At 38.6% G+C, this 17,802-nt stretch overlaps 1 protein-coding gene across 7 annotated transcripts in view; it reads left to right on the forward strand.

Annotated features, from left to right (window-relative positions):
* ARHGAP12 (Rho GTPase activating protein 12) overlaps nt 1-17,802 on the forward strand; it is a 130,796-nt gene that overhangs the window by 14,955 nt on the left and 98,039 nt on the right. For all 7 annotated transcript variants that reach the window (XM_032143973.2, XM_032143989.2, XM_032143953.2 and 4 more), the window contains exons 2-3: nt 5,309-5,347; nt 6,901-7,655. In XM_032143973.2, coding sequence (XP_031999864.1) covers nt 6,972-7,655 — 684 coding nt within the window. In that variant the 5' untranslated portion in view covers nt 5,309-5,347; nt 6,901-6,971. The remainder of the gene's footprint in view (nt 1-5,308; nt 5,348-6,900; nt 7,656-17,802) is intronic.

Raw genomic sequence — 17,802 nt, forward strand, 5'->3', positions numbered from 1 at the left:
TTCACACATTTGTAGATATTTTACCTAGATCTAAATTTTTAGTGCTACCCCATAATCATTTTTATTATTTTTTTCAGAGAATTTACCTGATTTTTGTCCTTTCTGTGAAGCTTGTTTCATTTTTTTAAACGTAAATTATTTCATGATTCCATTTCCACATTCTCAGCACATTTTTAAAAAATTGATAACACTGTATGTTTTTTATTATGTACAATATAATGTTTTGAAGTATATATGCATAGTGGAATGGCTAAATTTAGCTAATTTACAAATGCATTACCTCACATAGTTATCATTTTTGTGGTGAGAGCACACATCCACTCTCTTTACAGTTTTCAAGAATATAGTATATTGTCGTTTACTGTAGTCACCTTGCTGTACAATAGATCTCTTGAAATTTATTCCTCCTATTTGACTATAATTATATGTCCTTTGACCAACATCTCAGCATTTCTCCCCTAGGCCCTTAGCCTCTGGTTACCACCATTTTACTCTCAACTACTTCTTTTTTTTTTTGAGACGGAGTTTCACTTTTGTTGCCCAGGCTGGAGTGCAATGATGCTATCTTGGCCCACCACAACCTCCGCCTTCCAGGTTCAAGCAATTCTCCTGCCTCAGCCTCTCAAGTAGCTGAGATTACAGGCATGCACCACCACGCCTGGCTAATTTTGTATTTTTACTAGAGACGGAGTTTCTCCATGTTGGTCAGGCTGGTCTCGAACTCCCAACCTCAGGTGATCCACCCGCCCCGGTCTCCCAAAGTGCTGGGATTACAGGCATGAGCCACTGCACCCAGCCTCAGCTTCTATGAGATCAATTTTTTTAGATTCCACATATGAGTGAGACCATGTGGTGTTTGTCTTTCTGTGCCTAGCTTATTTCATTTAACATAACGTCCACTGGGTTCATTCATGTTGTTGCAAATGGCAAGACTGCCTTCTTTTTTATGCCTGAGTAGTATCCTGTGTGTTTGTGTGTATGTATATATATGTTTATCCTTTAATGGACAGTTAGATTAATTCTATATCTTGCCTATTTCGAATACTGCTGCAGTAAACATGGGAGTGCAGATATCTCTTCACATACTGATTTCATTTCCTTAGAATATATGCCCAGTAGTGGAATTGGTGGATCATATAGTAGTTCCATTTTTAATGTTTTGAGGAACTTCCATATTGTTTTCCATTATGGCTGTACTAATTTTCATTAACACCAGCAGTATATAAAGGTTCTCCTTTCTCCACATTCTCACCAGCTTATATTTTGCCTTTTTGATAATAGCCATTCTCACTGGGGTGAGGTGCTTTCTCATTGTGGGTTTGATTTGCATTTCCCTGATAGTGATGTTGAGCATTTTTTTCTTACACCTATTGGCTGTTTGTGTGTCTTCTTTTGAAGAACATTTATTTGGGGCTTTTGCCCATTGTTAAATTGGATTATTATTATTTTTTTTGCTATTGAGTTATTTGATTCCTTTTCCTTTTTGATGTTAGCCCCTTGTCAGACGTATAGCGACATGCAGAGGAATGAAGCTAGATTATCTCTCACCATATAAAGCAGTCATTTTATATTTAATTAGAGAATTAAATATAAAACCTGAAACTATGAACCTACTATAGAAAGAAAACATAAGGGAAATGCTTCATGACATTAGTCTGGGCAAGGACTTTTGGATATGACCTCTAAAGCATAGGCAACGAAAGCAAAAATAGCAAATGGCATTATTATTATTTTCTTAATAAAAAATTGTATTAGAAGCATTCAGAATTTTAACAAACAACTGCAGCTTTTGTTTTTGCAATTACAGAGTGGTATTTAGTTTAGTTAACAGAACAATTATTTCATGTAAACTGCATAGAGACAACTGAAGATGAAGAAACTACCATCTCCATAAGTAACTGATTTGTGCTGTGCACCAAGTACCTTTAAATTTCCATGCCATTTTACAACCTCCATACTATACCAAGAAAGTTAGTGGCTATTGAAAATACCACCAGGACAGGGCTATCTAAAGACATGTTTGGTAGTGTATTAACTGTACAAAAAAAGACACTGTACAGTTCAAAAACAAATCTTATACAGCCTTAAATTTCATTTCTTTCTTCAAAAAAAAAAAAAAAAAACCCCTGCTAGAACCAACTGATTTGTCATCATCTTCATGTTTATCTTTATTTTCCTCCTCTTCCTCATTCTGTTCATTTTCCTCATCTTTCTTTTTGTTCCTTTTGTTTTTCAGCCTTGGTGACTCCTGTTTTTTTTTTTGCAGCATCAGGCTTTCCTTTAGCTTGGTATGCAGCAATATCCTTTTTGTATTTTTCCTTCAGCTTCACAGCCATCTTTCCATAAGGTTGCTTGTCATCTGCAGCTCTCCCAGTTTCTTTGCAGTATATCCAGTGGATAGGCCAGGATGTTTACCTTTGATTTTTGGCCCATACTCAGAACAGAACAAGAAAAAGGCCAAAGGAGGCCCCTTGGGTGTATTGGGATCCTTGAACTTCTATTTTGTTTTCCCTTTAGGAGGGATGTAGGTTTTCATTTCTCTTTCATAATGGGCCAGGTTTGCCTTTGCCTGTCTTCACATTTTCCCTTCTCTTTAGCAAACGTGGTTTTCCACCTCTTTGAGCGCTTCTTCGAAAGACCCTTAGAAGCTGACTGAAGCATCTGGGTGCTGCTTCTTGTGCTCCTCCTGGCAAGTTTGCACAAATAATGTGTATGATGACATTTTGCCTCTTCTTCGGATCTTTGCCCATGTTCAGTTATTTTTCCTCAGCAAGGCATAGAGTTGCTCAGTGCCTTTCTGGCTCACACTTGCCCTGGCATTGTTTCTGTGGAGCTCAGTGTACTGCCGACACATGGGATTATATCAAACTGAGACGCTTCTGCGTGGCAAGGGAAAGAGTCAACAGAATGAAGAGACGACCTATATAATGGGAGAAAATATTTGTAAACTATACGTCTAACAAGGGGTTAATATTTTCATTGTTTCTGAATCAATAATTTATAATAAGTTTTTTTCTTTCATTTTTATGTGGCTCTTCCTAGACCTTGGGTTGTAACATGTAGTTCCTGCTATATGGCTTTCTGCATGTTTATAATTTTAACAGTTTCTCTTGGAGCTTCCCAACCTGTTTCCCCACCCTTCACCCTGGTATTGACTGGAAATCTATCTCAGCTCTTACATTTTATCCCATTGTGTCCACTCTTGCTCATTTTACCTGCCTTGGTATCTAACCACCTTTTCTATAGAGATACCTTTTAACCACTTATCCATCTCCTTTGCCCTCCTACTTCTGGTTGCCTTTAACTAAAACTCTAGATTGGATGTCTCATGTTGAACATAGTGAAACCGACTTCCTTATCTTTCTCCCTAACTCCTCCTTCATACTTATCTTTGTAGTCACTGGGGAAGGTGTAGTCATAAAGCCTGGCAGTGAAAGAGATTGAACGTGGACTGGCCTTTAACTCATTGTTGTCCCCAGCCCCACAATTCCTCTCTCACTAGTGTGAAACCATACAGCTCACTTGTTATTCTTCATCCTTCTTTTCTCCATTCTTAGGGATAAATGTCTAACTATAGTATGTCTGAGCTGCTGTAACCTTTTGAAAAGTAGCTGCATATTCACTCGCTCATCTCTGTATCTTCAAAGAATTTCTTAAGTTATTTTATTACTTTCCTGGAAAAAAAATCACCTAAGGATAAGCATTTCAGGGTAAAATTTTGAAAAGTTGTGAAAAATTTGTGTAGGTAAATGATCAAAGCACATAGTGACTAGTGTTCTGGTAATGCATGAAAGTAACGACTGAGTGTCTGAAAGGTCAGAATTCCTGTTTACTGTGATGGGAGAGACCATGGGGTGAGCATATTTGGCAGAGCTCGGGTACGGTAGAGATGGGAATACATTTTGGGTATGATAACTTTGAGGTATTTATTGGACCACCAAGTAGATTTGGTTATTATGTATCAATAGTCTTTTTTAATCTAGAAGAATGCCCCTCCCTTGGCAGTACTTTTTTGAAGAGTTCAGGTCTGTTGTCTAATAGAATGTCTCACATTCTGGATTTGTTTGATTGTTTTCTAATAATTGCTTAAGGTGAAACATGCTTTTGACAAGAATATAACGTAGGTGACATTGTGTATGTTTTATTGCATCACATAGGAGGCATATCTTGTCAGGTCTCATTAGTGCTCTTAAGTTTGATCATTTGGTTAAGCTTATGCCACCACATCTCTCCATTGTTAAGGTATTTTATCCTTTTTACGATTAGTAAGTAGGCTGGGTGTGGTCGCGCCTGCAATCCCAGCACTTTGAGAGGCAGAGGTGGGTGGATCACATGAGCCCAGGAGTTTAAGACCAACCTGGGCAACATGGTGGAACCTCATCTCTAAAAAAATACAAAAATTAGCAGGGTGTGGTGGTGTGCAACTGCAGTTCCTGCTACTCAGGAGTCTGAGGTGGGAAAATTGCTTGAGCAACTGGAGGTTGCAGTGACCCAAACTGTACAGCTGCACTCCAGCCTCCGTGACAGAGTGAGACTGTGTCTCAAAAATAAATAGCCAGGTGCGGTGGCTCATGCCTATAATCCTCCCACTTTGGGAGGCTGAGGCAGGCGGATCATCTGAGGTCGGGAGTTTGAGACCAGCCTGGCCAACATGGCGAAACCCCATCTCTAATAAAAATGCAAAAATTAGCTGGGCATGGTGGCTCACGCCTGTAATCCCAGCTGCTTGGGAGGCTGAGGCAGGAGAATTGCTTCAACCTGGGAGGTGGAGCCTGCAGTGAGCCAAGATCGTGCCACTGTACTCCAGCCTGGGCAACAGAGACTCTGTCTCAAAAAATAAATAAGATAAAAAAATAAATAAAATAATTAGGAAGTAATCAGGGGACAAATGTGTTAGGACACCTAATAACTTTTAACATATGTTTTTATTCTCTTTACCCATTCAATACATAAACTTGAAAAACAGTTATTTCGTCCTAACAGTTTTATAATAGAGGAGTTGTTTCTTGTATAATCAGAAGTTTAGAAAGATGCTTGTCATAATTAAAAATAAGGGACAAAATGAAGTTGAGATAGTGTGGAGGTGCAGTGGGAGAGGGCAGTGGTAAAGCCAGCCTCAGTGGCTGTTGGTGGTTGTGTTTGCATGTGTTTGGAGGGCAGTGCTGACCACAATCTTGATGTATAAAACTTTCCTGATTCCTTATAGCTGTTACAAAAAAAGTTTTGCTTTTAAAAATGTAAGCAATGTTATATTCTTAGTCTTCAGTGATCTTGGTTTGAGTTAATGAACTTATTTATTTTTTTACAGGTTTAAATGTGATACTGGTGTAGATCTCCTTGTTTTAAGGTAATTTTTTACTTTTTGAAAATGTATTAAATTTGTTAGTCAAGTATTTTGTGTAGAAAGTAAATTTCAGTTACTAAAATTGTATCAGTGACTAATTGACTTACCACCTGGCCTTATAGGTGTTACCTGTCATAGAGAAGATTGTTATCCTCAGGAGAATGATGGTTTCTACACCTGTAGTGTATAATAATATGCTCAGTACTTGTTTGCTATAGAAAATTAGTAGATTGTTATGGAACCTTGGGTTTACACATTTTTGGTAAATTTCAGTTTGCCTTAGGATCGTTGAGCATTGGGTTGAATGTATTAGTTTCCTAGGGCTGCTGTAACAAATACTACAAACTGGGGTGCTTAAATAGCAGACAGTTACTTTTATTCTCTCACTGGTCTGGAGGCTAGAAGTCCAAAATCAGTTTTGGCAGGGCCGTGCTCCCTCGGAAGGCTCCAGGGGAGAATCCTTCTTTCCTCACTCCTGCCTGGCTTCTGGTGGTTGCCAGCAGTCCTTGGTGTTCCTTGGCTTTTAGCTGCTTCACTCCACTCCAGTTTCTGCCTGTCTCTTCAGATGGTCTTCTCCCTCTGTAGCTTTCCTCTCTGTAAATCTCCTTCTCCTTTTTTTCTTTTGAGACAAAGTCTCACTCTGTCACCCAGGTTGGAGTGCAGTGGCGTGATCTTGGTCCACCACAACTTCAGACTCCTGGGCTCAAGAGATCCTTCCACCTCAGCTTCCCAAGTAGCTGGGACTACAGGTGCATGCCACCACACCCAGCTAATTTTTGTAATTCTTGTAGAGGCAGGATTTTGCCATGTTGGTCAGGCTGCTCTCAAATTCCTGAGCTCAAGCAATCCACCTGCCTCAGCCTCCCAAAGTGTTGGGATTATAGGTGTAAGCCACTGTGCCCTTAATCTCCCTCTCCTTATAAAGGCACCAGTCATTGGATTTTGGGGCCCACCCTAATCAAATATGACCTTGTCTTAACTTGATTACATCTGCAAAGACCTTTGTTATAAATAAAGTCACGTTCACAGATCCTGGGGTTAGGACTTGAACTATCTTTTGGGGGGAACACAATTCATCCCCAAACAGGTGGGAACTGGCGCATGCTGTAGTGATATGAGGATGCGGTGATCATTTAAACCCGTAATGCCATGTTCTAGGAGGTACTAAAATATTTTGGAATTGGTATAGAAATGAAAGTAAATGCATATTAGTTATTAGTGAGCCTTTCTAAGAAGGTGAAGGAGGTTTGAGGGAGTAATGAAAGGAAGGAAAGTTCTTCTCAACTCTTGTGTCTACCTGGTTAGTGTATATTTACTGTTCTAGTTATTGGCTTTTGTTTTGGTCATAAGTGACTGAAAAATGTAGATTACAATTAGAATGAAAGTGTTTTTAATGTGGCAGTGCATATGATAATAGACACGTTTGCTTTTCGGAGTTTGAGATTTGAAGTAACGTTCTTTAAATGGCCTATACTGTGTGATGCTTGTGAGTAAATACCAAATCCAGATTGCATTAACTTTTTTCTTCATTCTCTTTCTCCATTTAAATAAAACAGCTATATTCATCCAACAAGCCATAAAGCCATAATGTGGTATAGCATCCTTTTTGAGAGGTGAATATTACTGAATGAAAATGGCTGACAGAAGTGGGAAGACTATTCCAGGACAAGTGTATATTGAGGTGGAATATGATTATGAATATGAAGCAAAGGACAGAAAGATTGTGATAAAACAAGGGGAGCGGTACATCTTGGTGAAAAAGACCAATGATGACTGGTGGCAAGTCAAGCCAGATGAAAGCTCCAAAGCGTTTTATGTGCCGGCCCAGTATGTGAAGGAGGTCACGCGCAAAGCTCTAATGCCACCTGTTAAGCAGGTAGCTGGTCTGCCAAATAACTCCACGAAAATAATGCAGAGTTTGCATCTTCAGAGATCAACAGAAAATGTGAACAAATTGCCTGAGCTTTCAAGTTTCGGAAAGCCATCGTCATCTGTTCAGGGAACAGGTCTTATTCGTGATGCCAATCAGAATTTTGGACCCAGTTATAATCCAGGTCAGACTGTCAACCTAAGCCTGGACCTGACCCATAATAATGGAAAGTTTAACAATGACTCACATTCTCCTAAAGTTTCCAGCCAGAATAGGACACGCTCATTTGCTCATTTTCCCGGTCCAGAGTTCTTGGACGTAGAGAAAACTAGCTTCTCCCAGGAACAATCTTGTGATTCCGCAGGAGAAGGCTCTGAAAGAATACATCAAGATTCTGAATCTGGTGATGAACTTAGCAGCAGCTCCACTGAACAGATAAGGGTAAGATTAAAAATAGAATGAGGAAACACTGTACCACCCTAGTGAAAATATTAGTTATAGTTTTAATTGAAATATTTGTAAGAGTTAAGACTTGTTTTGCTTTGTATTTTCAGAGTACATGGGTTCTATCCTGATTTAGAGATCTAGAAAATATGTGAAATAACTTGTGGAGTTCATAAAAGGTCACCTTTTGGTTTTCATAATTATTCTTATACCATGACAGAACTAGATCTACTTTAGGTGAGGAAACTTTTTTTTCCCTTTTCTCTATTGATTATGTATAAGGCAGAGGAGATTTACTTAATTTCCTCAGTGATGATATTTCTTCTAATAGAAAAAATTTTTACTCTTTTTTACCTGTACCCATTTTGACTTGTTTCCAAGAGGTCTTCAGGTAATAATGGTTATTTGAGGAAAGATGTCATTGGAATATTAACTGCTAACTTTTGTCTTAAGTGTCTAAGTATCCACACTTGATTTCACTGAGTATTAGCCTGAAAAAATTTTTCTGTGTTCCTGTTTTTTTTTTTTTTTTTTTTTTTTTAAGACAAGATCTTGCTCTGTCACCCAGGCTGTAATACAGTGGAACAGTCATGGCTCACTGCAGCCTTCACCTCCTGGGCTCAAGTGATCTTCTCACCTCAACTTCCCCAGTAGCTGGTACTACAGGTGTGTGCCACCACACCCAGCTAATTAAAAAAAATTTTTTTTTTTTTTTAGAGACAGGGTCTCACTGTGTTGCCCAGACTGGTCACTTCCTGGGCTCAAGTGATCCTTCTGCCTTGGCCTCCCAGAGAGCTGGGATTACAGGTGTGTGCCACTGTACCTGGCTTTTTTTTTTTTTTTCCGTTTTAAACCTTTCTTTTGAGATTAGATCTATGCCATTTTATTTCTCAAGTGAAGTGAAGACATTTTAAAAGTACATACATGAAATTGAAACTTGATTGTATTAAGTCTAACTTTAAGTGAATTTAAAAATTAATGAGTTTTTGGCCTGAAGCTCTGTTGTAAGATTATTCATCAAGTCTGTGAATAATTGTGAGGTGTGCCCTTAGGTGTGGTCTGATTGTCATGGAAATATATTCTTTCTGTAGGTTGTAATTTTTCTTGTGACATTTTGGAATGGAAATAAGAAAAAGGGAAGACTTTAGAAAAACTTTTAGTGTCTGAGATCAAGGAAGCTATGTGAAGTAGCTCTGTCAGTTTATCATCGTGTGTCTTAGTGAGTTTTTGTTCAGTCTTTATGTGATACTCTGACATAGAATATATAGTCTTTCCTGGAATTTTTCTATATTTAGCTCCTCAGGGAACTAATGGGCCTTAGGAAAGACACAGGATTCCCTCCAGCCATCACCACAATTTCACACTTCAAATTACATTTTATATTTATGTACGCATGCAATCCTATGTTTTTTTCATTACAGTCATCTTAAGTTCACTGCCCTGGAGTTCCATGGCTCCTAACTTCTCCTGGGGCCTTAACACTGTCTGGAAATCCTATTAGATTTCTCCAGCCAGCCCTCTTCCTAACTCTCCATGGCAGCTGTTTCAGACCTTCTCCATTTTCCTTAGTTCTCTGATTCACTTATTTTCCCCTGCTCTCATGAGAAGATAACCTTGCCTTCCACTTTACAGCAAATATGAAAGCCATGGGATGGAAACGACTTCAGTTTTGGGGAGCACATGGTTAATAGTACTGGCTTTAGATTGGAATCTGGTTCTATATCACTTGCCATCTGTGTGATAATTGAGAAAAATTGCTGAACCTCTGTGTGTTTTAGTTTCTTCATTTAAAAATGGGGGTCACAGGGTTCTTGAGGCACATAATAAATGCATTGTGTATCTATTGATGTTTAATAAACTACCCCCAATTCGAGTGGCTTAAAATAGTAAACATTACCACTTGGTTCCTGTGAGTCACTGAATCAGAAGTAGCTTAGTTAGGTGATTCTGAAGGCTAGGGGTGTCTCCTGAGGTTGCAGTCCTAATGAAGGCTGGGGCTGGAGGGGCTGCTTCTGAAGATGGTTCACTCATGTGGGGCTAGTTGGGCCTCTTCATGGCTGCTTGTGTGTTGTTTCTAGTCTTCTTCAGATGGAGCAGAGAGAACGTGGTAGACACTGCATTGTCCTTTAGTCCTCATCTTTGAAATTGCCCACTGTCATATCCTATTGATTGTGCAGTTCAGCCTTGTTCTGTGTGGGAGGAGACTACACAGGGGTGTGCATATCGGGATTTGAGGATCATTGAGGAGCCTCCTTGGGGACTGGCTATAACAATAAGTATGCCATAAAATACAGCTGCCATTATTATTATTGTTGTTATTTCTGTTATGATTTCCACCATCAGATCTATAAATACACCCGTATCAACAGTCCTCTTTTCCCCCAGTACAATGCAAGTGTTTCCTGTGCAATCAAAGAGCATTCTCCTCATATTCACTCTTCCCACATTTCACATACCTTATGCCAAAGATTATGCTATTGTGCTCATATGGCTTTAGACTTGTTGTTTGTCAAGTGTTTTCAGCATTTACATTTGCTCATGTTTTTCTCATCTTAGTAAAGCTCTTCTTCAACTCTGCCTTCCCCTCTGAGCATCTTTTATCTTCCTTTACCTTTATTGGTGACCCCTGGAAAGACTGATATGTATTTGCTTTTCTGCACTTCCTCATTTCCCACTCACTTGATAACCTCTCCGGTGTGGTTTCTGGCTCCACCACACCACCCAAACTGTTTTGCTAGAGATACTCATGGTTTCATTGTTGATACATTTACAAGGCAATTAAAAGAATTTTAGCGTGCGCCTGTAGTCCCAGCTATGCAGGAAGCTGTGGTGGGAGGATCACTTGAGACCAGGAGTTTGAGACCAGCCTGAGTGACATAGTGAGATCTCGTCTCTAAAAAACAAGAACCAAAAAACCCCACAAAATTTTATATATAATTTATACAGTTATCACAGCCAACAAGTTTAATAATCAGATGCCAAATTTAAATAATTTTTTATTCAAACATAGCAAGAGTATAAACATTACTAATTTTCAGTGTATGGCTTGATGAATTTTTACTTATGTATACACTCTGTAACCAGTCTCGAGCCCCTTCCTTGTCAGTATCACACCCTCAGCTCCTATGTCTTTCTTAGGAGGTTTTCATTTTCCTGACTTATGTCACTACTGATCAGTCTTCTTTAATTAAACTTTTCATTTTGAGAGAATTGTAGATTCATAAGCAGTTGTAAGAAATAATTTGGAGGCCGGGTGTGGTGGCACATGCTTGTAATCCCAGCACTTTTGAGAGGCCGAGGTGGGAGGATCACCTGGGCCCAGGAGTTCAAGACTAAATTGAGAAACATGGCGAAACCCGGTCTCCACAAAAAATACAAAAATTAGTTGGGTGTATTGGCATGTGCCTATAGTCCCAGCTACTTGGGAGGCCGAGGTGGGAGGATCATTTGAGCCCAGGAGGCAGAGGTTGCAGTGACCCGAGATTGCACGTCCAGCTTGGGAAACAGAGTGAGACCCTGTCTCAAAATAATAATAATAATTTGGACAGGTCTCTTGTACCCTCTACCCAGTTACCTTTAGTGGTAGCATCTTGCAAAACTATACTGTAATTTCACCATCAGGGGTTTCATATTGGTACAGTTAATATGCTGAGCATTTCCATCACCACAGGAATCCTGTATGTTGCCCTTTACAGCCATAACCAATTCCCTCCCACCTTAACCCTCCTTAACCCCGATCACCACTCATCTGTTTTCCATTGCTACACTTTTGTCATTTGAAGAATTTTATATAAATGGAGTCATACCTTTGGGGATTGGCCTTTCATTCAGTATAACTCTGTAGATTGACCCAGGCTGCTGTGTGTTATCAATAGTTTGTTCTTTTTGTGCTGAGTAGTATCCTATGGTATAGATGTACCATAGTTTATCTAACCATTTATCCATAAAAGAATATCTAGGTTGTTTCCAGTTTTTGGCTGTTGCAAACAAAGCTGCTATAATCATTTCTGTACAGGTTTTTATGTGAATATAACTTTTCATTTCTTTGGGATAAATACCTACAAGTATAATTGCTGTTCATAAAGTAGTTGCATGGTTAGTTTTTAGAAAATAGTCCCAAATGTTTTTACAGAGTGACTGTATCATTTTAAATTCCCACCAGCAGTGTATGAGTAATCTGGTTCCTCTGCGTGCTCACCAGCATTTGGTGTTGTCACTATTTTTTTATTTTAGTCATTCTGATAGGTGGGCAATGATATCTCATTTTGATGTTGATGTACATTTCTCTAATGGTTACTGATGTTGAATATGTTTTCATGTGTTTATTTGCCATTGATATATCCTCTTCATTGAAATGTTTCTGCATGTCTTTTGCCCATTTTCAAATTGGATTGTTTGGTTTTTTTACTGTTGAATTTTGAGAGTTTTTTTTTTACATAGTATAGATACTAGCCATTTGCCAGATATATGGTTTGCAGATATTTTCTCCCACCATGTAGCTTGCCTTTTCATCCTCTTGATAGTGTCTTTGCAGAGCACAAGTTTTTAACTTTGATGAAGTCTTGTTTACTGGTTTTTGCTTGTGTGGAATCATGGTTTTGTGTTAAGTCCAAGAACTAGTTTTAACTTTGTTGAACTCCAGTTTATCTGTTTTCCCTTTTATAGATCATGCTTTTATATCAAGTATAACAACTCTAGCTATATTAGGCTTCTCCAGAGGAATAGAACTGACAAGGTTGTATATGTGTATGTGTATACAGTCATGCACCGCATAATGACATTTCAGTCAATGATGGACTGCATGTATGACGATGGTACCAGAAGATAATAATACTGTATTCTTACTGTTCATTTCTATGTTTAGATACACAAATACTTACCATTTTGTTCCAGTTGCCTACAGTATTCAGTACAATAATACGTTGTACAAGTTTGTAGCCTAGGAACAATAGGCTATATGATCTAACTTAGGTGTGTAGTAGGCTATACCATCTCGTTTTGTGTAAGAACACTCTGTGAAAGTCAAAGATGAAATTGACTGTTACATTTCTCAGAAAATATCCCTGTCGTTAAGTGATGCATGAAGTCCAGAATTTGCAGGGTGGACTGGCAGGCTAGAGACTCAGGGAAGAGCTGATGTTGCACTTCAAATTGATAGGCTGTCTGGTGGCCGACTTTCTTTTTGCTTGAGGTAGGTCAGTTTGTTGTTCTATTCAGGCCTTCATTTGATTGGATGAGGCCCACTCACATTCTGGGGGGCAGTCTGCTTTACTCTCAGTCCACATTTAAAAGTGTTAATTTCATCCAAAAAACACCGTCACAGAAACTTTCAGAATAATGGAAATATCTGGGTACTGTGGCCCAGCCCATTTGACACATACAGTTAACCATCACAGAAGCCTTAGATCCTGAATGCTTTATTTATTTTTTTAAGTTTATAGTTTCACATTTTATGTTTGAATTTGTGATCCATTTTGAGTTTAAATTTTTTTTTTTTGAGATGGGGTCTTAGTCTGTCACCTAGGCTGGAGTACAGTGGCACGATTGTAGCTCATTATAACCTTGAACCACTGAGCTCAAGTGATCTTCTCAGCCTCATGAGTAGTTGCGACTACAGGCATGTGCCACCATGCCCAGCTAGTTTATAATTTTTTTGTAGAGATGGAGTTTCACTGTGTTGCCCAGGCTAGTGTTGAACGCCTGGCCTCAAGTGATACTCTTGCCTCAGCCTCCCAGTGTGTTGGGATTATAGGCATGAGTCACTGTGCCTGGCCATGAGTTTAATATTATTTTATATAAGGTGTGAGCCTTAGATCAAGATTTTTTTTTTTTTTTTTTTTGCCTATGGATATCTAACTGTTATAGTACCATTTGTTGAAAAGGCTGTCTTTCCTCCAGTAAATTGTCTTCTACCTTGGTTAAAAATAATTTGGGCTCCTTTGTGTGGGTCTATTTCTGGATCCTCTATTCTGTTTCATTCATATATGTCCTTTCTTTAATACCATGCAGTCTTATTTACCACAGCTATACAATAAGTCTCGAAATCAGATAAACTGATTCCTCTCACTTTATTCTTCTTTTTCAGAATTGTTTTAGCTATTGTGGTAGGCTGAATAATACTTACCAAAGATAATAATAGATCCTAATCCCTGGAACCTGTGAATGTTACCTTATTTGGGAAAGAGGTTTTTGCAGTTGTGATTAAGTTAAGGATCTTGACGAGATTATCCTAAACCCTCCATGTAATCACAAATGTCTTTATAAGAGAGAGGTAGAGGGCACTGCACACAGAGAAGGCTATGTGAAGAAGAAACAGATTTGAAGATGCTGGCCTTCAAGATAGGAGTGATGTGACCACAAGCCAAGGAATGCCAGCAGCCACCAGAAGCTGGAAGAAGGAAAGAGGGAATTCTTCCCTAGAGCCTCTGGTATGCACATACAAGAGCATCAGAATTGTTAGCTTGTACCTCTGTGGACTATGACTTTATCAACTAGAATAAAGTATTTATAGTACTAGAATATAGTAACTTTAGTTTTACAGATTCTACACATTTTCAAAGGTTTTGAGATTAGCACCTTTTTCTTCATCCTGGTTTAAGGAGGTAGTTTCAAACTTTTTTTTTTTTTTTTTTTTTTTTGAGACCAGGTTTTTGCTCTGTCACCCAAGCCTGGAGTACAGTGATGTGATCTCGCCTCACTGCAACCTTCCACCTCCCAGGCTCAGGTGATCCTCCTGCCTCAGCCTCCCGAGTAGCTAGGACCAGGCATCCACCACCATTCCCAGCTAATTTTTTTGTATTTTTAGTAGAGATGGGGTTTCACCATGTTGGCCAGGCTGGTCTCAAATTCCTGACCTCAAGTGATCCTCCCGCCTCTGTCTCCTGAAGTGCTGGGATTCCAGGCATGAACCACTGAGTCCAACCAGTTTCTTTTTCTTTTTTTTTTGAGACGGATTCTTGCTGTCACCCAGGCTGGAGTGCAGTGGCGCAATCTTGGCTCACTGTAGTCTCTGCCTCCCAGGTTCAAGCAATTCTCCCGCCTTAGCCTCCTCAGTAGCTGGGATTACAGGCACACCACCATGCCCAGCTAATTTTTTGTATGTTTAGTAGAGACGGGGTTTTGCCATGTTGGCCAAGGCCAGTGTCAATCTCCTGACCTCAAGTGATCAGCCCACCTCAGCCTCTCAAAGTGCTGGGATTACAAGCTTGAGCTGCTGATCCCGGCCCAGTTTCATACATTTTTAATAAAGGTAGGTTGTTTTGTCATAGTCTGCATTCTGTCCTGGAATTCCCAACCCACCTCAAATGCCTACATTTAAAAAAAAAAAACTTGCATACATTGGGGTTCATTCTTTGTGTGGTAAACTTAAATGGGTTTTAACAAATGCACAATATTGGGTATCCACAATTACAGCACCATACAGGATGTAATTACTACCTTAACATCCTCTGTGTTTCACCTTCCCTCCCTCACACTTCTGGCAACCACTCATCTATTGACCCTCATTGTAGTTTTGTCTATTCTAGAATGTCTTTTAATTGGAATTACACAGTAGGTAGCCTTTTCAGGTTGGCTTCTTTCACTTAGGAGTGTGTATTTAAGATTCATCCATGCCTTCTCATGGCCTGACAGCTCATTTCTTTTTATTGCTGTATAATCTAATTGTATGGCTCTATCACAGTTTATCTATTTATCTATTGAGTGATGTCTTGGTCGCTTCCAGTTTTTGTTGGTTATTAATAAAACTGCAATGAATATTCATGAGCAGATTCAAATCAGATGGGTAAATCCTTAAGAACATGATATATGGTATGTTTAACTCTGTTTAGTATGATATGACTGTTTAGCTTAAGGAACTGTCAAACTGTCTAAGTGGTTTTTCTATTTTGTATTCCCATCAGCAATGGATGAGAGTTGTACCACATGTTCACCAGCATTTGGTATTACTAGTTTTTTGGATTTCACCCATTCTAATACATGTAAAATATCTCATTGTTTTAGTTTGTATTTCCTAATTACAAATAATGTTGAGCATCTTTTCATATGCTTATTATTTGCCATCTTTATATCTTCTTTGGTGAAGTGCCTATTCAGGTCTTTTGTCAGTTTTTAATTGGGTTGTTTTCTTATTGATGAGTTTTAAGAGTTCCTTGTATATTTTGAATGTAAATTCCTTAATCAGATATATGTTTTACAAATACTTCCAGTCTGCAGCTGGTCTTTTCATTCTCTTAACAGTAACTTTTGTAGAGCAAAAGTTTTCAATTTTAATAAAGTATAAAACTAAACAGTTATTTCTCTCATGGATCATATTTTTACTGTTGTATCTAAAAACTCATTGCCAAACCAAAAGTCACCTAGATTTTATGTTTCACTTCTAGAATTTTTAGTTTCTCGCCTTAAATATAGGCCTGTGATCCATTTTTAGTTAATTTTTTGTGAAAGGTGTAAGGTCTTTAGGTTCATTTTCTTCGCATATATCCATCTAATTGTTTCACCACCATTTGTTGAAAAAGACTTTTCTTTCTCCATGGAATTGACTTCGTTCTTTTGTCAAAGATCAAGTGACTATATTTTTGTGGGTATGTTTCTGAACTTTTTATTCTGTTCCATTGATCTCTGTGTCATTCTTTTGCTAATACCATGCTGTCTGGATTAATGTAGCTTTATAGTAAGTGTTGAAAGTAACTAATATGTGTCTTCCTACTTGGTTGTACTTCAGTATTGTGTTGGCTATTCTAAGTCTTTTGCTTTTCCATGTAAGGTTTAAATTTCACTTTGTCCATATCTACAAAATAGTTTGTTGGGATTTTGATTGGAATTGGATTGAATCTACAGATCAAACTGGAAAGAATTGACATCTTAACACTGTAGTCTTGTAATCCATGGACAAGGACTATGTCTTCTTTTATTTAGACTGTTTTCGATAACGTTCATTAGAGTTTTGTAGTATTCTGTACCCTTTAGCTATCACCCTACTGTCGTCTATGGTCCTCAGCACCAAGCAACCATTAATCTATTCTCTATCTCCATAGATTTTCTAATTCTAGACCTTTTATTTTAGTGGAATCATATTTATGTGGCCTTTTGTGACTGCTTTCTTGCACTTGACTAAATGTTTTCAGTGTTCAGCCATGTTGTATGTAGCATGTATCAGTACTGCATTCCTTTTCGTGGTGGAATAATATTCTATTGTTTATCCATCTGCCACTTTTGGAGCATTTTGATTGTTGCCACCTTTTTTGGCTAGTATGAATAATTCTGCTATAAACGCCTGTGGACGTGTTTTTTTTGTTTGTTGTTGTTACACAATTTTATTGTTGTGGGAACATCACAGAGTGTACTTACACAAACCTAGATGGTCTATCCTCCTGCACACCCAGGCTAGGTGGTGTAGCCCATTGCTCCCAGGCTACAAACCTGTACAGCATGTGACTGTCCTGAATACTGTAGGCAATTATAACACAGTGCTAAGTATTTGTGTATCTAAACATAGAAAAGGTACAGCAAAAATACAGTATTATAATCTTATGGGACCACGTTTGTATATGTGGTCCACCATTACTGAAACGTTGTTATTCAGCATATGACTGCATTTAAAAATGCAACTGGGCCAGGTGCGGTGCTCATGCCTGTAGTCCCAGAACTTTGGGAGGCCAAGGTGGGCAGATCACGAGGTCAGGAGGTCAGGACCATCCCACCAGCAATGCATTAGGGTTCCAATTTTTCCACATCCTTGTCAATACTTTTTATTATCTGGCTTTTTGCTTATGGTTATTCTAGTGAGTAGGAAGTGTCTGATTGTGGTTTTAATTTGCATTTGCCTCATGATTAATAACGTTGAGCATCTTTTCATATGTTCATTTGCTATTTATATATTTTCCTTGGAGACATGTTTATTCAAATTCTTGGCACATTTTTAAGTTGTGTTGCCTTATTACTGAGTTGTAAGAATTCGTTATATAGTTTAGGTAGAGGTCACTTACCAACTGTATGATTTGCAAATATTTTCTCCCATCTCCCATTCTGTAGTTGTTGAGACAAGGTTTGGTCTCTTGCCCAGGAGTGCAGTGGTGCGATCATGGCTCACTGCAGCCTTGACCTCCTGGGTTCAAACGATTTTCCCACCTCAGCCTCTCAAGTA

Source organism: Hylobates moloch, unplaced genomic scaffold, assembly GCF_009828535.3.
Source record: "Hylobates moloch isolate HMO894 unplaced genomic scaffold, HMol_V3 SCAFFOLD_3, whole genome shotgun sequence".
Taxonomy (NCBI): domain Eukaryota; kingdom Metazoa; phylum Chordata; class Mammalia; order Primates; family Hylobatidae; genus Hylobates; species Hylobates moloch.